Below are 23957 nucleotides of genomic sequence, written 5' to 3'. Positions count from 1 at the left end.
GCTATCAACTGCAGGGAAGAGTGAAGGCGAACATACAGGTACTGGCAGAATGGGCCACTTGAGATGCCCTTGCAAATCATCCCTAAAGGCTCCCAGAGACGCAATCCCCCACTGCATCTCCCGACCCTTCTCCATGTTCTCTAGCAGCAATTCAAGGGTTCTCCCTTGCACCCAAGGAAAATCCTACAACCCTCTCAAAGAACAGTACAGTATTATGATGTAATAAAAACAAGTATGCTGCACATATTCAGAGGTTTGGGCTCTTTCCTCCTTGGGATACCTTTTCGGCCCTACCCATATACCACTGAAACCGGGGGGAACCCAGCACTGTAGTGAGAATTCCTCTCGCCATACACAAGAAGCTGTGTCAACCCAGCTGAAGAGAGTTGACTGAGATTTAGTCCTTTGACAAACATTTATGGACACTGGAACCAGTTTCCTCACCTTGCTGGGTATCAGTTTCCCAAGCCACATGGATGGAAAAAAGCTTGGTCTCTCACTCCTGGCTTCCCTTATCCCCCATTACTGCATAGTAAATTTCCCTAACCATGACCCTGGCAGAAGAAAACAAGGGCACCAGGCCTGGCCAGAAAACCCAAGGAAAAGCCACAAGAAAGGCGCTTCTTGTCTTTCATAGACACTCATCCGCCTTCACCGAGGAGCTTCCTTGTGACGCCAACTTTGGGAATTATACAACAAGATGCATCTCCATCCTGGCGGGTCTCTCCCTATCTTCCAGATTCTACCCAGTTATGGTATGTACTGGGAATAATTCTATCAGTGCAAGCAAAACATTTCCTGAAAGGAAAATCTTTTGTTAAAAGGTTTTGTTGTTGATAATAATATAATACCATTGCAAAGACAAATATACAAATATTTTGGGTAATCTACAACTTGTTTCTCTCTGCCTCTGTGCAGATAACAGAGGGCTGGCTGATTTCTCCCATGAGTTGCTATGTGTTCCTGGTCTCTGGAATGTTCCTGTAAAGTGCTCTACCTTGACAGGCTGGGTCACCACCCACCCAGCAGGAAGTTTCTTAGGTGGGCAGTGGTGATCACTCTTTAAAGGGGAGGAATGTGAAATCAGAGAGTAGGAGGACAGAAAATGATTGGGGTGAGCAAGGTGAGATGTGGGGAGAAATGCTTCCTTCTTTTCCTTTAAATCTGATCCGGGACTTTTCAGGAAATTAAACACCGAGACTATTAGTATCAGATAGAAAACAGATGAGGTTAAGACATCGCAATACTACAGCAGATTCCCTGGGCAGGCGGAGAGCGGACATGTGCAAGCAATCACAGCAGTATTTCTGGAAAAGACCTTTTATGTTTTTAATACTTAACACTTCATAACAGGGACTAATAGGCAGGATAAAAAGAAGGCTGCTCAAAAGGCAACTTGGGGGATGAATGATTTTCCAGACAACGGAGTTAGGGGGAGGGGAATTTCTGGGGCTTCAATTCCTCACCCCTCCCGCCCTTGCTCACCCTCCTCGGCTCACCAGAGTTGCTGAAAGCTGGGGGAAACTGGGTGAGAGGATGGCATGAGGGGCTTGACAACCAGATGGGGCAGTTACCTCTAAGGAAGCTGGGTGATCCTTAGAGCACCATGCCATGGTGGGGAAGGGCAATACACCTACGTTCCCAGAGTATTCCCAAACACGAGAAATGGGATCCAGGCGGAGGGCTGGGAGAGAGAGCTGTCCAACTAGGAGCTATGACTGGCATAGAAAAGATCCTTCCAAAGGGAACGACCCCTTTCCCTCCCCCAATGATAACTTCTAATTCTAGCTGCCTGAATATTCAGCATGAACAAGCCTTCTTCTCCTATACATTTCTATTCTGTAATTTGGGAATGACTATATCCCACTTGTCTGCCTAGAGGGTAAGAACTTAAAGATGATTCCTCCCCCCACACCACCCAAGATAACGGCATGGATTACACATTTTCAGCTGAGACACTGGATTCAAGAGTTGGAGTGGTTCCAAGCCCCATCTCTGTGTATTGTGGCAGTGTTATCATCAACAAGGTGCTAGATCTTTCTGTGTCTCCGTTTTCGCATATATAAATTAAGAAATCTGGACTTTCAGTGTTTCTCAGTTTAGGCCCTCTTGTTATCAGGGGGTGGGATAATACTTTTGTGTGGGATTGCTGGGTATAGTTCAGGAATGGTTAGCATCGCCGGTCCACCAGGCAAGAAATACCATCATCACCACCATATGCACAGTCATGCCAATGACCAAAAATGGCCCTCCCATTTTCAAGTGCCTGGAGGGTAGGGAACTGTGGAAGAACTGCCGAAAAACTTATAAGCAGGTAAGCTGAACCTTTAGAGCACTTCTATCTCATTCCACACCCGTCCATGGCCTTCTTCACTCAAAGCACTCAGTGCAGCGTAAGGTTAACTTACCTTTCTGTCATTCATGTCATCCCCCGGACTATCATATTCACCCTGTAGGAGAGAAAGGGATGCTAGGTAAAGCCAATGGAATTATCAAAACAGAGAAAATAGTTTCCTTTTTATTTTCTGTCATCCTTCTCCTTCGTTCCCATTTGAGGAAGGTCAAACACATGACATGGTGAGGAGCCAACGTTCCCCTTTCTTAGCCATCAACACGTGCAGTGTTTCCTGTGGACGGTTCCTCACACAAAGACACTCCCCTCGGATGCTCCAGAGATCGGCATCTGCTTCCTTGTAGCAGACACGACAGCAGAGCCCGTGTCTGTAAGTGGGCTAGCATATCACATGAAATCTCCCTATGCCATGTCTTACTCAGCCCTGTCCATAACGCAGAATCTAACCTCATATAATACCACAGCAAAGATGTCAGTGAGGAAAGAACTGTCATCTGGGAGATTCCTTTGGGCACTCAGGGATCCTCACCTCAGTAGCCTCACTTGGCACGATCCTGTGACAGATGCTAAAGAAGTGACCAATCAAACAAGCAGTGTAGCGTGGGGGCACCAAGTTCATAGGCGAATTAAGTCCTTCATGAATTGTCTTGAAGAATGTAACTAGTTGTATTATAAGATGTTTATAACATTACTCCCGGTCAAGGAAGACTTTAATTACTGTTTCTTTGCTTAACCAAACAACAGTATATAGAATTCTGAGTGATTTCCTTCAAAAACATTAAAATTAAAAAAATAATCTGACAATATATATATTTAAAATTTCACATCCACACAGAACTATTCCATATAAAACATCACTTTCGATCATTTCAGGGTCTGACGGTCCAGGTTACACGTCATCCAGGCCACAGACCTTCCTTCCACCCCCATCCGCCCACTTTCACCCACACGTCTTCCCCTTAACCTCTGCAGGACATATCTGTCTTGTGACACGTTCCCCCCAGACAAAGACACGGAGTGAAAGGAAAGCTCAAACAAAGCCAGTTCATTTCACCCCTGGAGAAATAATGGGAGAGACGGTGTGAAACGACTGACAAAAATCAAACTGGGCCTACTGTCAGTCATGAGTGGTTGAGCATCAGCCGAGGCTTTCACTGGCATGATTCGCCCCGGCCTCGCCTCGCACACATCCACCCACTGTGCTGCCTGCGGTTTTCGTCTTCTTGAAGACTACGTGGGACGTGCTGACAAAAATGGTACTTACATCATGAAGAGGGTAGGCGGCCTCATAGATATTGTTTGCTATCAGAGAGTTAATACCTATGGAAACAAGGAAGAAGAAAATAATAACTCTAGGGCAGAGATTTCTTGACTTAACCTTCATCTTCTGATACATGTTATCCAACACCCTCCTTTATATCCTCCCAGTCTAGACGTTTTTGTTGAGTTTTAGTTCTTAGAATAAGAGCACTATTTTCTCATTTCCCAAATACAAAGTTATGTTTTACTATCAGATATGCTTACATTTCATATTCCTCTAGTCCTCACATAACCAGACCCCTCCAGTCCAATAACGCTCCTCCACCACCACCATCTCCATGGCCACCACTGTCAGCTGAGAAGATCTGTGTTTGGTGACAGCGTAAGAATTGCTACTGGTCAAGGCCATGCCACCCTGAACAAGCCTGATCCTGTCTGATCTTGGAAGCTAAGCAAGGTCGGGCCTGGTTGGTACTTAGATAGGAGACCACCTAGGAAGACCAAGTACTGTAGGCATAAAAAATAAAATATAAGGGATTGTAAGGTTGACAAGGTCCATGCAACCTGTGAGGTCAACCAAGGACTGCCTCACCTTAAAAAAAAAAAAAATGGCTACTGGATTACTGTCATTATGACCAATAAAAGTATATACCAGAACATTCCACAGCACTTTACCTGAACTCATTTCTAGCACCTTCTTATTCCTGCACAGAGTCGTGCTTATTGCTGTCCACAACTGATCTCTGGACCATGAGCTCCCTGAAGGAGGGAGCAGTAAGGCAGCCATTCTCAAAGTATGTTCTGGGGAACGCTGGCAATACCCATGACCCTTTCAGGGGGGTTCATGAGGTCAAAACTATTTTTATAATGGTGCTAAGATATTATTTGCTTTTTCGCTCCTGTTCTCTCACAAGTGTACAGTGCAGTTTTGTGACATGGGGTGACATCATCCCCTGACAGCTAATGGAATGTGTGCACGTATATTCTTGTGCTTTAAAAGTTTCTCAGTCTTAACTTCTAATACAATAAATATTGATCTATAGTACCCACCTAAACAAAAGCTCTCTGGGGGCTCTCAATAACTGTTAAAAGTGTGAAGGAGTCCTGAGATCACAGAGTTTGAAAACCATACAATAACGATTCATATTTTAATGCCAGCAGTATTTCGCACCACTTGCACACAGAGACCCTATTAAATATATGTTAAATGAATGAATGACTCTGTCCCTACAACTCCAATATACGCACAACAAAGAACCTTCTGCTCAGCATGGAGGCACTGTTCTTTACTTGTTTCATTCACAGTTTTATTCAGAGACTATAAAGTGGTCTGTGTGTTCTGTCTGACTCAGGATAGTCTGTCCTTGGTCTCCGGATCCCAGATGGAATGGATTATTTCTCACCAACAGGCAGTGCTAAGGATTCTGCCATGACAGGAGGCATATTTAATCATGGAGGTGGGGAGAAGGGTCAGGTCTCCAGTTCTTGGTGATTGTCTCAAACACACTTTCTGAACCATTCTTTCCAGAGAGACCACAGACAGTGGAGAGATGCGGAGAAAACTGGTTTCGGAGGGAAACACAGAAGATGTCCAAACTCTTAAGTTATCTGCATTTTTGGGGCCCAGGATAAATTATAAGTTTGTATAACAAATCTAGACAACAGTTACTCATTAAAATTCATGATTTTCCACCTCCCTTTCCTACCCAATGCCCCACCCACATGCTCAGAGACCGCAGGAGATCTCAAACAATCCTCTCTCCTCTGTCAACCTCCTCTTCCTCAAATCTCGCCCCTATTTGCCTCAGTTCTAGGACACTGAATACCAGAAAGATATGCCACAGGCCCACGTGGGAGCAGAAGCCGTTGGGAGGCAACAGGGGGCCTCAGCAGAAGTGGCCACCTTCCAATGAGCTGAGAGCTGCGCTGTCACCAAAGGGCCAGTCCTTCCCTGATTTTAAGCTTCCTCTTTGGCATGAACTTAAAACATCAGAAATAACTCTGGGGAGTGGGGGGGACCGGAGGGTGCATAAAAGGAGTACGGGTGGGGGGAGGGATGCCCCAAAGCTCAATGAGCTGCAGATTTGTCCAACTCACAAGACTGTAATTTCACTCTGAGCATCATTAATCAGTTCAAGAGCCATAACCACAGCAATGTGAAGCCATTCTACAATAATCAAGGGGAGGAGTCCCACGTCTGAACAGGGTGGGGGTAGTTCAGAGCTACACAAAGGTTGTCGACTTGGATACAGGCTGAAGCATCACAGGCCTGTAGGGCTCCCACTAGACTGCACTCCAGGTACTACCCCACCCAGTACCCGGCACTCACGTCCCATGGTTGCCATGGCAGCAGTATACACCCTGAAGACAGTCCCAAAACTGCACGGAAAAAATTAACAGGTGTTGAACTCTTCTGCTAATTCTCAGCTTTGCTCAGCACAGTAGCCCAGTGTCTGCAAGCATTAGGCTGACAACCTGAACTCCTGGGTCCTACTGCCAGATCCTCAAAAAGATTTCAAATCATCGAAGGCCTAAAGTTGTATACTCCACCTGCCATCTCAAATAAAGCTTCCTTTATGCCGCACGCCTAAAGCTAGTAGCTGACTTCACTTCTCAGACTTTGCTCATTGTTTTGTTTCCCCTGAAAACCTAAAAGGCTCCTGAGGTCAGAGAGCACCCCCTTCTCCCCGGGTTCCATGGCACCTAGGCTAGGTCACTGCCGAGAACACAGAGGGTAAGGGTTGGTAAGAGTAACCACTCTTGCTAAACTTATCTTAGCGTCTATCCCCATTTATCACAGACACCCACTTTCCTCATTAATTCAATTTTCTTTGGCAACCTATGCTGATAAAAAGACTTTAAACTTTAGTTCATTAGTCTACTTCCTAAGAAAGGAAGCTCAGCAAATGGTTCTTTGCCTTGGAGCCAATATGATTCATGTCATCCTGACCCAGATAACCAGAGCCCCCACATACTGTCATGGAACGTGTCTCTGTCCCCCACGGCTGTGGAACTCCTGTTTTTCAGATGGTGTCGTACGGGTGATCCCAATCAGTGGCTGTCGGGCAGAAGGAGGGAATAGGACATGAAAGGAGAAGGAGTGGGGACAGGGAGGCAAGTTGAAAAGTAACTGTGCATCCACAAGTACACCCAACTGTTTTGGCCTCTCCAGTCACTCATAGACTTCAGAAACCAAGATTCTACCCCCAAACAAGCATGGAAATCAGTTTGAAAGAAGAAGAAAATAATCAAATGTTTTTTTAAAAAAGAGTCTCTGCTTTGAAAACTGAAATTCTGAGTTTTTTCCTTTCTTTTCAGCAAAAATGGGCTAATTGGTTCCATCGTGCACTATCCATCTGGCTATAATGGCAAAGCTTTCTTCTTCATGATCACATCTATATATTCCTTCCTCTCTGCTCTAGACCCAGGGAGACAGAGCCCAACATCTCATCCTATTAATCCTGGAAGGGGGGCCAGGAAGAAGGAGAAAGCACAGAGGACATTTTTCTTTCCCTAAGCCCACAGAGAGATGTAGTGCCTTGTCTCAAACAAAGCATAGGTCACTGAGGACCACCTCGCTGAGCACTAAGTCCCATCAAATCACCAGGTACTTCATACCTATTGCTGTTAGAACTATAATCCGCTAAGGAAAAAACTTGTGCTTTCTCTCTGCCCAGCACTGACCACAGCTCTGCGCAGCCTGATCCACCAATCCTCTATAGCCATAAGGTCAGGGCCGAGGGACAAAGCAGGGCGGGCTCAAGACCAGGACTGGTACCTGAAAACACACATCATAACACAAACCTGAGGCCTAGCATTTAGCTTCCGAGACTCTGGTTTCCCGGACACAAGGGATCAATCAAATCACAGTTTATAGTCTGCCTCCCTAAGAGAGTCTCATTAAATCTGCAAGTGGCACTGGGTGACAAGGACTCTATTCCCTGCAGGCCAAACTCAAAGGAAACTTTGCTCCATGGGGACAGGTACTTAGAGGAATGGTGCTGAACTCCTGAAACCCCATTTGGTTTTGATCCCCCCGGAACAGGGCCCCATCCACCTAGTGTTCCGCTTTCATCCCTGTACCCCAGCCGGACGTAAATCTAAACCAGAGACCCCAGACGGTGCATTTAACAGAGACTATATTTACCCATCACCGAATTGTCTTGACATGTGCTTAATTACTTAAATGCCTTTAATCCCAAGCCTTTTCTTCTAACAAAATATAAACCAGTTCAGCTGGATGAATGATAAACCAGATGTTTACAACACACAACATGGTCTGGCTTCGGTCAAAATAATTAAGACATCGTCTCCTGAGTGGGGAGGGGAGATGCCCAGAGCATACATTTGTGTAAATGCTCCGACACCAAAATGTCTATAAAAACGTAGCTCCATCAATCTGTACTTTTCTGTCCATGAAAAGGCAGCAACAACTTCCATATGAAGGAGCAGGAAAGGTGTCTGGCCTCCTCTGACGTGATCGAGGAAGCTTGGGTTTCTCTCCATGGTAAAGTGTACTTTAAAGGCATTCCATGATGGGGTAAACTCCCAGGGCCCTGACAGCTGACCCTATGCTATGATTAAGGAAGCCTCATGGGGCTGGGCCAACTTTGTGATCGCTCACATGCTACCACCACCATGCAGAACCCAAACGCACAAATATATTTAGACTGTGAACATCATGTGTGCATTAGTCCATAACCCCTAGCTTCCAGGGGTAAATAAGAGAAATTCCTTGTCCGCATCTTTGTAAATGGTCTCTATTAATATTCCCACCCTGCATTTTCCTAATGTGGGTGTGCCATTTGTTCCTGTTGGAACCCTGATTCTCTGGAGTGGCCCCCACCATGTCCTTTGTATTATTTGCTTTCTTTGCATGTGTCTCACGTGACAGACAGCCATGGAGCTTATGTTCTCTTCTGATATATTACTTCAAAAGTAAGCCAAATAAATGCAAGGATGGGTATCTGATGTGCCTATTTGATTCACTACTCTATTCTCTAGTTCTAGAATATGAGTGACACATAGTAGGTGCTCAGTAAATATTTGTTGAATGAATGAATGAATGTAGTATCAGGAAGACTTCAGCTTCCACCTCTCTGGGAAACCTTTTCCAGTAACTTCATCTATTTATTAACTGATTAAAGCACAATGAAGAAAAGCCAAGAAAACCAAGTTCTAAATCTGGCTCTGAATCTCAAACTTTGGGCCCCCAGTTAATCTCTCTGCTGTGAGATTAGTTAACATCTGTTGAACCTCTTTTGCGTGGTAGTTTAAAGGATCAAATGAGATAATGAGTGTGAAAGAGCTGTGAAAAGGCATAGGACCGCACACATGCAAGAGGTCCTTATTATTTTGTTCACGGCAATACCTCATTTGTACGGGGATCTCTTATCTGGTTATCTCAGGCCTCACGACACAGAACTCGAAAGAAAAAGTACCTAGATCTCATAAACCCATTCCCTTATGTTATAAACCTTAACCACAGCAGAATCCTTCAGATCCTCTTTCAATGCAATTTCACTCTTTTCACCCAAAATTCTAACAAGCTTGTTTTTCTGTCTCTCAAACAGCAAAGGAAAACTGGAATAGCAAAACTCAGGGAGGGAGGTTACCAGAGTCAAAAATTCAAGAAGTCAGAGTGTGGAGCAACTCCAGTCAAACTTTGATAATCCTCGAGGAAATATTAAACAAACAAACAAAAAACGTATGTTCTTAGTGATGATCCTGCATCATCCTGAAAAGGTTATGTAGAGAATATATGTTGATCTATTCTACATAAGAAAGCAGAGAATAGCATGAGAGATTTTAGAACAATTTATATACAAAAAGATGTTGCTTAGGACATCAAGAGCTAACCACTAACAATATTTCCCTTTCACTTTGGCTCAAGGTCAAATTTGCAGCCCAACTGCAGTAACTAGAGGGTCTTATGGTTTGCATATTTGTATTCTATTTTTTTCTCCTAGTTCTGACATTCTATTTTAATTTGTGCTTTTCCTGGTTCTTATTTTTTAACTTATTATTTATATTATACTGTTTTATTGTTTTTCTTGTAAGCCACCTCAGAAATTTTATGGAACAAGACAGAAATAAAAATAATTCAACACACACAATTCGTATGCAGTTCAATGCTTTGCAAAAGTAGGCATTCAAAACAATGTATTTTCCACAAAGAAATGTGATAATCTTAAATAAATGGGAGTATTTCTGAATTATTATCTTTAGTATATTTTCCATCTTCTAATTCTAATTTTTATTATCTTTCCAGTCTTTTTAATTTCCACTGTAATTGCATATAATGGGAAAAAGAATAAAGCTTCGTAGGTTAGTCACAAAAGTAATAGCCACATAAGAGTTAATTCCGAAGGTGAAGAATCAATAAAATCAATAATTCCAAGCATTGTCCTGTTCTCCTTTTTTTCTTCTTTCTATGAAGCAACAGTCCTCTGGACTAATCTAAGTCAATTCTCTGCCATTTGTGCTTCTCTGTACAACCAGAGAAAAGGGCAACAAAATCAAAATTACCCTATGGCTCAAAGGTCCACGGTACCTTGAGGACTCCCAATGTCATCATATTTTTCATTCCTCCTGATCTTCTAAGCCAGTTGGTCTAGGCTAACCACAGAGCTTAGAAAGGACTGGATTTTCCTAGGCAGAAATCAAAGAACTTGAAAACTGGCTTTCGAGGTTCTCCTCTGCTGGGAAGCAGAGAAGTTTGGTTACATGTCCCTTGTTACGAAGCTAGTAAATCTTCAGCAGCCACTGTGGAACAGCCAAACTTTCCTTTTTGTGGGGAGTAGGGAGGGAGTTAGGGCTTCAGTGTATGAATTTTGGGGGGAAACAAACATCAAGCCCATAACAATATGTAACTGTTAAGGGTTTGCATTTTACCTAAGGGAAATGTAAATCTATCTTACCATTCATTCCAAGCAGGCCGTTGATCAGATTTGCATTTTTAAAAGCTCACACGGACTACATTTTATAGAATAGGTTAAAGATAGGCAAAACTGGGGGTAGGAAGACAGCTTAGTGGTTGGGATAGTGATTCAGGTAAAAAAAAGTAGTTGATGTAGACTATGACAGATGTAGACTAGGTGTCTTAGGACCTCAGGTTCGTCATATGTCAAAAGAAGGTAGGTTATCCCTTCCAGTTCAAGAGTCTATACATTGACAGCCAGATAATTATTGCGTCTGTAGTAACAAACTGTAAAGACGCAACCTAACTCCACTCCTAGTTTGTAGCATTCCAAAGGTAGTGGAAATAGGACCTGAGCAAAGAAATCCAAGTTCTAGACCCAATTCTGACAGTGACTCAGTATGTGACCTTGGACAAGTCACTTATCCTTTTTGGACCCTTTTGGAATTAGATATGAGGATTACTGACATGCCTACTTTCTCTCAGGCTATGAAACTAATACTAGGTAATTTACTCTGATACTTAGACATGTACATAGAAGTTAATTGTTTATCTTCTGTGTTCCCTTTGCACTTTGCACATTTCTCTGTTATTGTACCTATCAGATTATCTCGTAATCTGATAGGTACAATCAGATGACTATCTGCCGGGCTATACTAAGACCCTCTCAAGGATAGAAATTAGGTCAAATGTATGTTGGCGTCTCTCAGTTTCTATAACATCATCTGACACATAACAGGTGCTCAATAAATGTTTCCTGAATGTCAAAAAAGAAATTTTTGAAAGCTATTCAACCACAACAAAATCCTTAAGACGTTTGACTCTGAGATGTCACCAAAAATACCCTCAGATACTCAAAGGAAAAAAAAAAAAAACAGTGTTAAAACAGAGGGTCTCTACTGATCTTTCAACACTCTGGAGATTGTCTTTCAAAATAAACTTTAGTTTTTAAGAACTTTCCAGCAAACAAACCAACAACTTCCTATTTAATCTTAATAAAAACTCTTGAAAATATATCTTCTTATCCCCACTTTCCGTAAAACTGAGTTGCAGAGAAGTCACGTCATTTGTTCGTGGACACACGAAGTCGGTAACTGAGACTAGCAAGGCAGGCATGTTTAATTAATTCACTAAACCAAATGACTGAGCAGAATGTGCAAGGCAGGCAGCTAGGTTCATTAGGGCGTAAAAGATGATTGAGACGCATCTCAAGGACTGTCTTGGGAGTCTAAACCATGGATATACATGATAAGCAAGAAAGAGATCGAGTTTGACCAGAGTTCCGAGGAGAGGGCATTAAAAGAGAACCTGTGAGATGGCGATGTTTGGTCTGGGGATGGGCAAGGGTGAGAATGGAGAAGGACAAAAGGAAAAGCATGAGCAAAACAGAGAGGCTAGTGGTCACATGAACAGAAAGAGAAGCATGAGGGAGAAAGGGGGAAAAGGAGAGAGAGGGAATGAGATAGAAATAGACATGCCGATATATTAATTTTAAGGTTCTGGCGAACATCTCAGTGGAGGTATCCATCCAGCAGTTGAAAATGCTGGAATTGGCGAGAAAAACAGGAAATAGAAATACACAGTTGCAAGTCATCTGTATAGACAGTAAGGACACCAAAGGAACGTGGAGAAGACAACACCTAAAATGTGCAGGAGGGAGAAGAACCAGGGGTAGAAACAGAACAATAGCATATCAGCTGATCAGGAGACCCTTCCTGGATATCAGCTCGCAGAAGGTTTAGATGGACATAGGAAGTTAAGGAAGATGAAGACAAAGAAAAAGGCCATGAAATGTGGGCAGTAAGAACTCACCTATGACATCTGCGGGAGCGATTTTGGTCAAATTGGGGAGCGCATGAGAGAATAGGCAGATTGATGGAATGGTCATGAAGTGAGGGTAAATTTAAGAATTTTGATAGAGGTGATGAGAAAATACAAAATACATCCTCAGATCTCCTGACTCCTCTGTCCTTGTAATCGAGGACAAATGGCAGCTCAAAGTGAGAGCTTCAGTCCTTTCTTTGGAATTGAACTGGGCTAATTAATTACCTCACTCACTGATGTCCCTGCCCCATCGGAACCATGCACCAGACAAATAAGATCGTATAGAAGATTTGATTTTTAAAACCTGGAGAATTATTTGGAGTTGATAGCAAGGTGAATACGTCAAAGCAAACAGAGTCATACCTAATTGCCCCCTTGAGAGGTTCTGCGCTATTCTAAAAAATGCCATCACTATACAAAACTTGTTCTGATCCCTTCTTCATTGCTGTTCCCTTGGTACCGAAGCACCTGATGAACCCCACGATAAGCTCTAAAATATTTGCTATTATGACTGTCATCGCTATTATTATTCCTCAGCTTCAATCCCTACCTCATTCACTAAACTGGCCTCTAAATGGCTTTGGACTCTTTTCAATTCAAAGCTGCCTCAAAAAAATGAAGATTTGCCTCCACAGAGTGTATTCTGGAGGAAGTTCTCTCAAAGGGTTCAAAAGCTATTCTGGTGATGGCGGCACCTTTGGAAAGAGAGTTCGACCTGCAGTGTGATTCCTGTGGCAAGGACACGTGTGTGTGTGTGTAAGCTCACATTTTTACCAATGCCATCATGCGTGTCCTCTACACAATCCATCAGCATCTGGCCCCCTTGCTTTATACTGCAAGTTCCCAAATGCTAAGGCTCTGGCTTCAAGAACCAATACCCTCAAATTAAAAATAAAATAAATAAAATAAATTTAAAACAAGGGAAACAGATTCTTCAGCCAGATTTGGTAACAAGAATGACAAACTTAGAAGAGGTACATTCAAACTCCTGTGTGGCCTTAGACAAGTCATTCACCCTTACTGGGGGTCGGTTTCGTCATATGTAAAGTGATGGCATTGATCTAAAGGGCCTCTAAGATGCCTCTCTTCTGGAATGAAGATCTGGGAGAAGTTACATCAATCTGGGAAGCAACCCTAGCTCCACCAAGAAATGGGGCACCCCCTGCTCCTGGAGGGCAAGGCAGGGTTTCTCAGTCTAAGTGAAAGCAGCCTTCTCCCCTGTGTGGGGGTTGATTTGTTTTGTTCTTTGCTGGCCACCAAGTGAGCTGTTGAAAGGACAGCTCTGGCCCCCTTGGCACCCTATCAGCACCGGGACCGCAGGAGGGGGAAGGGGTCCTTACCCATCGTGTTGTTGGCTCGAGAACAGACTGTGCGCTTCAGGATCTCGTGCACCTAAAACGGAGACAGCAGGGCTGTGAGGGCCTTGACCATGTGCGTCACCACATGTGGGGGGTGGGCAGGAAGCAGGCGGCTAGACCCATTTCCAGGGAGGGGGAAGCCAAGCATGTGCCAAGCTCATGGACTGCACGTCAAACCCACTCAAACTTGAGTGCCTTGAGGAAACAAAGAATCAACCCCTCACACACACTCCCTCCTCCACCCCACCCTGAAAAAATTAGAAAGGAAAGGCTATAAATTGACTGCAGTAACAGGAGGTAAGAAAAACAAACTAAGGAGCCCAGACCCACAGCGCCCCCTGGAGGGCTAGGAAAGAAGCACCTGAGTTGGGCAGGGGACAGGGTGTCGCCTACCTGGGGGGAACCTCCAGGAAAGCCTGGAGGAGGATGTGCCTTCTCTACCATCCCTGATTACTGCCACGCTGGGGGAAGCCCAGGATGGGAAGGCAAACAGATCCCTGAACGTCAGTTGCCTCCTCTGTGACAGAGTTATATTACAAGCTGCTTTGAGGAACCACGAAAGTGCTTTGTATACAGGAAAAGAGCCATCTACATGTTGGCCATTCATACTATTTTTTCCTTTTTTCTCCTGAGTCCTCATCTTGCCTCCCCAATCAGAGTATGTCAGGCACTTCCCCAAGACTCCTTGTCTCAGAGTGCAGGCTGTGCACACAGTGGGCTGCCTGCTCAATGACTACAGCAAGCCTAAAGGCACCAGCCACCTCTGGACTACGGGGCTTGCAGGGGACCCTGTCTGTCACATGGGAGAAAGGGGTACCAAGAGTACTCCCTGCAAAAAAAGGCGGGTGGATGTAAACCTGTTTGCCAACCGGTGCCGTCCAGTGGGTCCCAAGCCTGTGCCAGGCTATAAAGAGATGCCCAGCAAGGAAGTGTGATCTGGGACAAACAGCTGGGCTGCTCAGATGCCCGCTAAGACAGGGGCACAGGGAAATCATTTATAGATGTGGGTGATGTCGCTAGGACAGAGTAGACCCGAAACAAAACTCCAGGTTCTTTCTCTCTGGAGTGGACTGGCAAAAAAACAAGAGTCGAAGGAAAAAGCCTCTGGAGATGAATGGGAGATGTGTTTCTCCATCATCATTCACACTTCCAGATTCCAGTAACAGACCTAGATGGAGTGGCAAATAAATAACTTCCAGCAGAATGCGGCCCAAAAATGTTTAATTCACTTAAAATACAGTACGGTAATTCAACAGTGATAATAATTAAGAACAGCATTTACATGGCGTTGTATTATGTTACAAGCACTTAGCAATTATTGGGTAATCTCCACGACACCCTATAATTCCCCCAGACATAAGACCCAAGCCACAGGGAGATTTAAATGGTTTATAATAGCGTCGACTCAAAAAAAAAAAAAAAAGGGTGAAAGAAATCATATGCCCATTTTAATCCACCCTAAAACACTAAAAGCTGAGGTGTTTTCTTGCCCATCCTGCAAGCAGAGTCAAGGCCATATTTTCAGTGTGCCTTGGAAATCGTCTGTTGCTTCCTTTATTCACCTGTCCCTTCTTATCTTTTTTACCATCTTTTTGACTTGGAAGTCCTGCTAGGTAGCTAACCCTTATTCCTCCTCCTGTTAAAACTGAAGTTCTTTCCTAGAGATCCATGGAAACACACTGCAATGTATCCACAGTAGCATGAGTAAGTGTCCAGCATTCCTTGAGCCCCTCTTTCTCTCCTTTGTCCATAAGCAGCATGCTCTCTCCGTGGGTAGAGGATAAACTACCCAGTGAATGGAGACACCCTAAACTTAGACTGGGGCCACTTTGTCACAGGCCATCTATAAATTTCGACGGGAATCAAGCATCCTGCAAAATTCAAAATCTTGACTTCAAAAGACAAGAAAACTGTAGAAGAACAGCTATGATCATGAAATATGGCTTTCTATTGAATGGTCTAGTCATTTCATTTTTGGACAAACTGGTTAGCTGTAGAATTCCCTGCCACAGAAATGCACAAAATTCCTCCGGGAGTAAAGAAAGCAAGCACAGTGGCCCAACACTGAGTGCTCATTTGGACACTAACGATCTGTATGAACTTTTTTTCAATCCATTGCTTCTCAGAGCCTCAGTTTCCTCAACTATAAAGCAAAGGGGTCACCTGACTAGCAGGAAGTTCCCACAAGCTCTGTGAGTCCCTGGTTTTGTGATTGCAAGAAGGGTCTAAGCAGAGAACTGTAAAGAGAAGACTCTTCTGGCAGTTGTTTGCAATTTCTTTTGCGACTGGGATTGGAAAGCTCCTGGGCATGCCTCTCAGTTGCTAGGTAACTCCATGCAAATGAGGGTGGGAGGTAGCAGGGAGGGCAAGAGAATGCCCTGCCAGTCCAGGGACTTGGTCTTTCCTCGCCCCTTCCTCAGCCCACTCCGGGTTAAGCACCTGATTAAGCTGTTTACTTACAATGCGGCTACGGGTGGCATTATCAAAGAAAGTGTCCTTATCCTGGATGTTGTACCTAGAGACACCGAGAAAGCAGAAGGTTAACTCATTTCAGTACCTTTGTCCTGAGACCACTGTCACCCAGGCCCAGAGCAAACTTCTAGGAAGCAATGAAGCAAGATGTGTAAGATACACACACTCACACACGTTTATCCTATTTGTGACCCAGTAATTCTGAAAACTTATCATAGAAATGTATCACAAGGAAAATAAATTCAACAGAACAAGTTCCATAAGTAAAAATGTTCATCACAAAGTTACTTATAATAAAGTTATGGAGATAAGATATAATTACAAAATCTATATGATAGATTATCAAGCAGCTGCTGAAATTATAATTATGAAAACTTTATAAATAGAAAAGTTTCAGACTATGATAGAAAAATATTACACTATGATAAGTTTTAAAAATGAAAGTAGGTAAAAAAAAAAAATTCCTGTGCATGGACAAAGACAATAAAAACACAACAATAAAAAAAGAGTATAGTTTCAGGGTGTTGGGATTATAGTTCTTTGTTTTTCAAAATTTAATTTAATATTGTTACCATGTCACATCAGTTAGATACCAAACTCCTAATTATGTAAGGCCTGTGTCTGTTCTAAACTTTAAATATGGACCATTCGCTAAAAAAAAAATACAAAACAAAACAAAACCCCTGTATAGAGTTAACTGTGCTTAGGGCGCTGAGCTAGAGGACACACGGATGCTCCCAGACCCCTGGAGCCCAGTCATTGTGTGTTTCTAAATAACTAATGCAGAGTAGAACGTGAAAATATTTAGATCATTGCTCTGAAAACTGAGAGGATGGAGAGAACATCGTGGTTGGAAAGAACAGAGGACTCTTCGAGAAGAGATTTAGGAACTAGACTTGAAAGACTGCAGAAGCCGAATGAATGGCAATGTGCAGGAGCAGCATTTCCGATGCCGGCACCGGCATGAAAGCAGACCAGGGAAGGGACGAGAGGGAGAAGCAGTGGGAAAAGAACAGCAGGCCGGGTCAGCACGCCAGCCCCAGGTCCGCCGCTTCGGTCTCTGTGACCTTGGACCGACCCTGGGCCTCGGTTTCCTGTCTATCATAAAGGGATAGCTACGTCTGGATGGCCACCTCGCAAGGTGAGTGCAATATTGTGATTTACGAAAAATATATACTACTGTCTTTGTCTACTGTTCCTGGTTCACAAACCCCAAAACCTTTGGAATTTCCTGAGCGATTGGAGCAATGGGAGACTCTTTGGTCATAGTACTTGGTCTCCTGTTCTCAGTTCCTGAAATCGCTTCTGAGCCATAAAGGTGAACTGGGTGTCATGTTATTCATAACGAGACCCTTTCCGCTACAACAGGGTTTATGTCCAGGTGACTTTTGGAAATCCCCTAAAGACTGGAGGGAGGAGACTGGTTGCCAAGGGAACAAACCAAGAATAGATGGTTGGAATTTTCTGTTCCACTCCCTGATTTCTGGGGAAGGGACAGGGACTGGAGGTTGAATTAAACATCAATGGCCAATGATGTAGTCAACCATGCCTACATAATGAACTCCATAAAAACCCAAGAGGAGCGGTTTCAGAGAGCTTCCGGGTTGGGAACTAGAACTCTTCCACATGGCACCTGTCTGGCCCCAGCTCCACTAGGACAGAAATGCCTTTGTTTGAGACCTCACCCTCTGTATCTCCACATCTGACTGTTCATTTGTATCCTTTAATATCCTTTGTAATAAACCAGTAATCTAGGGAGTAAATTGGTTTCCTGAGTTCCGTGAGCTACTCTAGCAAGTTAATCGAACCCAAGAGGGGGTCATGGGAACCCTCTGATTTATAGCTCGTCAGTCAGAAGCACAGGTAATAACCTGGACACGTGACTGGCATCTGAAATGTGACACTGAGCCCCTAATCTGGGAAATGTGATGCAATCTCCAGGTAGATAGTGTCAAATTTTAGTTGAATGGTCGGTCACCTAGCTGGGGTGAGAGGATTTCTTGGTGGTGTGGGGAAACACACACTGGAATTGGTGACCAAAACTGGTACCAGAATCATTAGGAGAGTAAAGATTCAGTGAGGGAATATGGGAAAAAGGAACAGCGCATACATGTGTATGCTATCATTATCGAACGTGGCAAAGATGGGTAGGAGATAGTATCCAATGAACGGCAGAAACGCAGCTCCACGAATGCCGTCTCCTCGATAGAGACAGATCTTTGGATCTTCTCTGCCTTCCCATGCCCCTTCCTTTCTCTCCCTTGCTTGATTCTCTTATCATTTCTGGTAATCTTTTATTTTCTTATTAGCTCCTAAAACGGAATAAATGCTTGGCTGCTGCATCTCCCACTTCCCAACCATGACTCCCCCATCCAAAGGTTTCTTTCCCAAACATCCATCCTTCCCAAACTTTTATTCCCGCTTCCGAAGAGGGGCATGGGAAGGGGTCTCCTCAGAGTCAATGAGTGCATGAGTAAGCAGCTGAGAATACAGAAATCTGGAAGCTTTATCCTTCTCTCTGGTTTATCATAGTATGTTGAAACCCTAGTAGACTGGGAACTAGGCAGAATGGTTCCCCCACAGAAGGTAAACAGGTATGAGAGTCCCAGTGTTTATGGTTGTCTGCTCCTTGATTCTCCACCCTTCATGCCAAGTCACTGAAATGACAGCTTTCCCCATAAGCCACTGGATAAATATTCAGGAGCTATTTGTGATCATCTCACTTAGTGAAGAGGAAACAGAATATAGTTCACCATGAGAGCACGGTTCCTCCCCTCTCTCCCAGGCATGGGGCACTCACTTTGTGAGGTGAGTGATGTTTGACTTTCCTTCCCATCCTCCCTCATGTCCATAACCCTGCAGCTCCAATACTCACAGGTACATTTTCTCCCTGGAAAATGGATAGGACAGGTTTTTCATCTTGTTGTTACTGTGCTCTGGAACTCTGGGCTTCAGGGGCGAGCTCAACTTCTGCAGAATCTCGTTGAACTTCTTTGCAATGCAGCCTTCTGATTTGATCTCGTACATCTATGAGAGGCAAAGCCACAGGTCTGAAAGGAAGCTACATCCACATTCACAACCATAGCTGGGTCCAGATCCCTGTGAAGGGACCACTCTGGAGAGAAAGAGGAGACCAGTAGGGTCCTTCCCTTGCCCCATTGCTTTCACAAGGACTTGGGCTCTGACACACACACACACACACACACACACACACACACACACACATACACCCAACTATCTGTACCAATGGAGGTGACCAGTGTAAAGAAACGAGTGAGGAATCCAAACTTTCTACATGATTTTGTCATCAACTTAGGAGAAATGGAAGACCTACTATTTGACAGTCACCATATTAAGCGCTTTACACAAATTAGCTCCAATGTTCACAGCTAGACAATATTATTATCATATTACAATAAGAAAATTAAGGGTTAGAAAGATGAGACGAGTCAGCAAAGGTCACACAGAAAGTTACTGGGTGGTAGCCTGGATTTAATCTACATCAACCTAATCCGAAGTATGCGCTCCACAACCACACCATGCTCCTACGTGATCATGCAGCACCACTTTCCTTGTGTGTTCCTCGTAGGAACACGCTGATAAATGAGCCTGCTTTCAAAGCATTACACATCTAATGGGTGTCTGCCTTGAGTAAGGCACAGAGTCAATACCAAGATAAACACTGATATTTATAGTACATACAGATTTTTTTTTTTTATGATACACAGAGTGCTTTCACATACATTATAGCTCTTGGTCTTTGGAATTTATAGATGTAGTCATTGAGACACAGAGGCTGTGCTTCTCATAGCAAAGCTGTGATGGATGGATTAACGATGGATACAACTTTTTTTTTATACAAATTCTCCTTTCAAAAAGTGGCATCTCTGTTCTCACACTCTTAAGTCTGGTGGAGCTCTGTGGCAGCTTGACACTCTGCTAGCTCCATTCTTTAATAAAATGGGCAGCTTCTGCCTTGGTCTCTTGAAGCCCTGAGCCACCTGTAGGAAGTCTGTGGAGAGGTGCGCTGGGGAAGGACTAGGCTGGGACCAGGCTTCCAGTTGCCCTGCCGAAGATCAGGCATGTGAGGGAAGTCTTCTTAGACCTCCTGTCCAGGTCAACCCCAAGCTAGATACCACCAAGTGACCTCAGTCAATACCACATGGAGCAGAAGAATCTCCCGACCCAGCTCTGCTCAAGTTCTTAACTAAAAACTCTTAAGACAGAATAAAATGACTGTGTTTGAAATTACTAGTGTGGGCTAATTTGTCATGCTGCAATAGATAATCAGAACAGGAGCCAACATCCAGATCTTCTGGCATGAAAGCTGGTTTTCTTCTCTATCATGATATCCTCAAGTTGCTTAAATCTAGACAGGCAGTAAAACATGTATGAAATACTTATAAGATAGACAGATAAAAGTCACAGAAGACAGAAAATGCTTTGAGGGTTCAAAGGAAGGAGACAGAACATCCAGTTGAGGAATCAGAAAAATGTTTCATAGAAAGAGTAGTATTTCTGTTGGACTTTAACAGAAAAGTAACCTTCTTTTGTTATCATTTTGTTCTTTAAAAAAATAACAGATAAGCTGGGGGCAGAGAAAGCACTTCCCCGATCTAACTGAAACGTAACCACAGTTTATTTCTTCTAATAAATTTTTCTATGCATTTTTACTTAATTTCAGTTATAAAATTAACACAGGTCTAATAAACAAACCCAAACCATAAAAGTATATTAACTAAATGTTAACGGTTTCTTTTCACTTCCAACCCAATCCCACCCTCTTCTCCAGAGGAAATTTCCATTAACAACTTGAGTATGTTTTATCCCGACTCTTTCTGAAATACATGTATAACTGAATTCTAAACTGTGATTATATTTCACATATTGCTCTACAGTTTGCTTTTTCACTTAGCAATATATCACAGATATATATCTTTCCAGGTCAGTTTGTGTAGAGCTCCCTTAATGAATACATAATATTACACAGACATGAATCCTAATTTGTTTAATCACTTCTCCGGTGATGGGCATTTATTTGACTTTATACACATGCTTTGTCTTATTTGATCATACTTCTATTAACATTACCTTATAAATATTTTTAATGAATAAGATTTGAACAGATAGATATAGGCAAAGACATTCTAGGCAAAAAAAAAGAAAAAAAAAATTCAAGCTGGGTCTAAGGAGGATTAAACGGCCTGGTTTCCCTGGTGCACGGGGTTGTGATAGGGGTAGGCAATGGTCATGACCTAAAGGCAAATTGGAGGTCCTGCTGCACAAGGCAATGGGAAATCAGCAAAGGGTTTGAACAATGACAAAACTAGAGCTTCTTGTGAATCAAGAAGATAATCAAGCGAGCTTTTCTGAAACAAGAGGGTCGTTTGTTTCTAGAAGCACATACCATTTAGTAAGCATCTCCTATGCGCCTGACTCTTGATGTTCATTAGCACCAATCTGAAAGATACGCTACAAAGCCAAGAGGAGTTAAGTATCTCAGTCAAGTTCACACGGATAGTGTAAACCTGATAATAAATGCAAAACCTGTGTTCTTGACTACCCTTCTGCTTCATTTGCTAAAATGTGAGTTATCAGGGGTAAAAAACGAGGCGATTTACAATATTGCCTCTGCCAAATCTCTCCTTCACACACATTGGTCACTGCAATGCAAAGAGCTCACCCCTCAGGCACCTTTGAGCCTGGAGGGCCAGAGTCAGAAAGATGACACTGTGCGAGCATATGTCTCACAGGTCATTTGGGGCAAGTTCTGACCAGACACGGACCCTGCATTGAGACTGTAGTGCGTTAATCACCCATAACCATGTGCTTTAAATGGCATGTGCATGGAAATTAAAGTTTCGGAGCAGGAGGAAAGCTGATGGACTGTCTTCCAGATGCCTTGGAATGATGGACTTGGACCAAAGGTATTTCTCTTTTGTCTGCTTCTCTCCATTTCCACCTCTGGTTTCCCAGTCTAAGGTGCCTTTAACTACAGCAATAACTGGTCTCCCCATGTCTTCCCTTGCTTAGGGTTGCCAGATCTAACAAATAAAAATACAAGGTGTCCGGTTAAATTTGAATTTCAGATAAACAATAAATAATTTTTTAGAATAAGTATATTCCATGCAATATTTGGACATACTTATACTTAAGAATTATACTTACATAAGAACAAGAATAATTTTTACTATTAGTATGTCCTATGCAGTATTTGGGACATATTTTAAAAAGTTTTCATTGTTTATCCAAAATTTGAATATAACTAGGCATCCTATATTTCATCTGGTAGAGCTCACTTAGAGAAACGGGCTAATACAGGATGGAGCCGGACACATACCCACAATAAAATACAGGTGGGTGACCCTTGGAAGACAGAGGACCTGCTTCCTCCCTGCATGCCTTCGCATGTGTTGCGTCTAGTCCTAGAACTCCTCCCCTCCTTTTTCACCTGGATTACTTCCTTCCCCTTCACCGTTAGGCTCAAGCATTGACTTTTCCAGTGACTTGGCCACTCGCTTCCTGTCATGCTTCCCTTAGTATCCTGTGAAAAATACTGGTGTCATAAAATTTGTCATGTTCTTCTCTTATTATTCTTGGTTCACTAATCTGTCTCCCCAACAGTTTGTGGACTTCTAGAGGCCAGGGACCATACCTTGTGCCCTGGCACACAGTTGGAACACAATAATGTCTATGGAGTGAATGACTTGGGTCCTGGTCCTTGCTGACACAAACTAGCTATGTGACATTGGACAAGTCACTCTCCCTCTCAGGTTCTTCATCTCTAAAGAAATAACTGGAGAATTTCCAGGCCACATACTTCCCATTGTGATAAAGTAACAGGGACCAGATTCACTTTACCTGAAACGACCAAAACATTGAGACAAGAAACGTGAAATAATGGTTGTTGTCTGAATGTCTGTGTCCCCCCCCTAAAACTTATATCTTGAAATTCTAATCCCAAATGTGATGGTACTGGAAGGTGGGCTCTTTGGGAGGTGATTAGGTCATGAGGGTAGAGCCCTCGCAAATGAGATTAGCGCTCTAATGAAAAAGATCCCACAGAGCTCCCTAGCCCCTTCCGCTGAATGAGAACACAGAGAGAAAGCATCAGCTATGAACCAGAAAGAGGCTCCTCACCCGACTGTACTGGCACCCTGGTCTCGGACTTCCAGAACTGTGAGAAAAAAACAAAAAACGAAAAATTCTATTGTCTATAAGCCACCGGGAATGTGGTATTTAGTTATAGCAGCCCAAGCGAAATAGGACAACAGTTTTCAAGCTATTGGACATCCGGCAACAAGGAGTTCCTAAGAGACAGGAGGCAAACAGGAGTCTATGATTTCTCCAGCTCACTGCCTTGAGAGAGGTTCTGGGCCATGATACAGGGAGGAGAAACAGGTATAGGCCAGCAAACTCCCTGAGCTGTGGAGACTGAACTATAATTCTGGGGAGACCAGGGCAACTAGAGTTCACAGGACAGAGTAACTAAGAGGGCAAACTTCACAAAGAACCCCAGAGATCTGCAGAGCATCTCCCCTTGAGTATTTGGCAACATGGGCATGAGGAAACTAGTCAAGACTGAAAGGATTAAAACAGCACCTATTCTCACCAGCCAGAATGGAAAATCTCATTATTGCCAGGGCATTCATTGGGAAAGGTACTCAGGTCAACTTAGTAGTGGGGGTAATTAGCCCAAGCCTGAGCACTGCTCCATGCCCACCTAACAAACCATAACAGAGAGAAATGCATTCAATACTTTTAAAGTATT

At 43.3% G+C, this 23957-nt stretch overlaps 1 protein-coding gene across 3 annotated transcripts in view; it reads right to left on the bottom strand.

Moving 5' to 3' along the window:
• Window positions 1-23957, bottom strand: part of ANO2 (anoctamin 2) — a 291146-nt gene that overhangs the window by 179373 nt on the left and 87816 nt on the right. For all 3 annotated transcript variants that reach the window (XM_016162765.2, XM_016162764.2, XM_016162767.2), the window contains 5 exons: window positions 19062-19213; window positions 16175-16229; window positions 13697-13748; window positions 3618-3673; window positions 2409-2450 (listed from right to left, as the gene is read on the bottom strand). In XM_016162765.2, coding sequence (XP_016018251.2) covers window positions 2409-2450; window positions 3618-3673; window positions 13697-13748; window positions 16175-16229; window positions 19062-19213 — 357 coding nt within the window. The remainder of the gene's footprint in view (window positions 1-2408; window positions 2451-3617; window positions 3674-13696; window positions 13749-16174; window positions 16230-19061; window positions 19214-23957) is intronic.

Source organism: Rousettus aegyptiacus, unplaced genomic scaffold, assembly GCF_014176215.1.
Source record: "Rousettus aegyptiacus isolate mRouAeg1 unplaced genomic scaffold, mRouAeg1.p scaffold_m13_p_2, whole genome shotgun sequence".
Taxonomy (NCBI): Eukaryota; Metazoa; Chordata; class Mammalia; order Chiroptera; family Pteropodidae; genus Rousettus; species Rousettus aegyptiacus.
The sequence above is the reverse complement of the archived record's forward strand: the minus strand, read 5'-3'. Positions and strand labels throughout refer to the sequence as shown.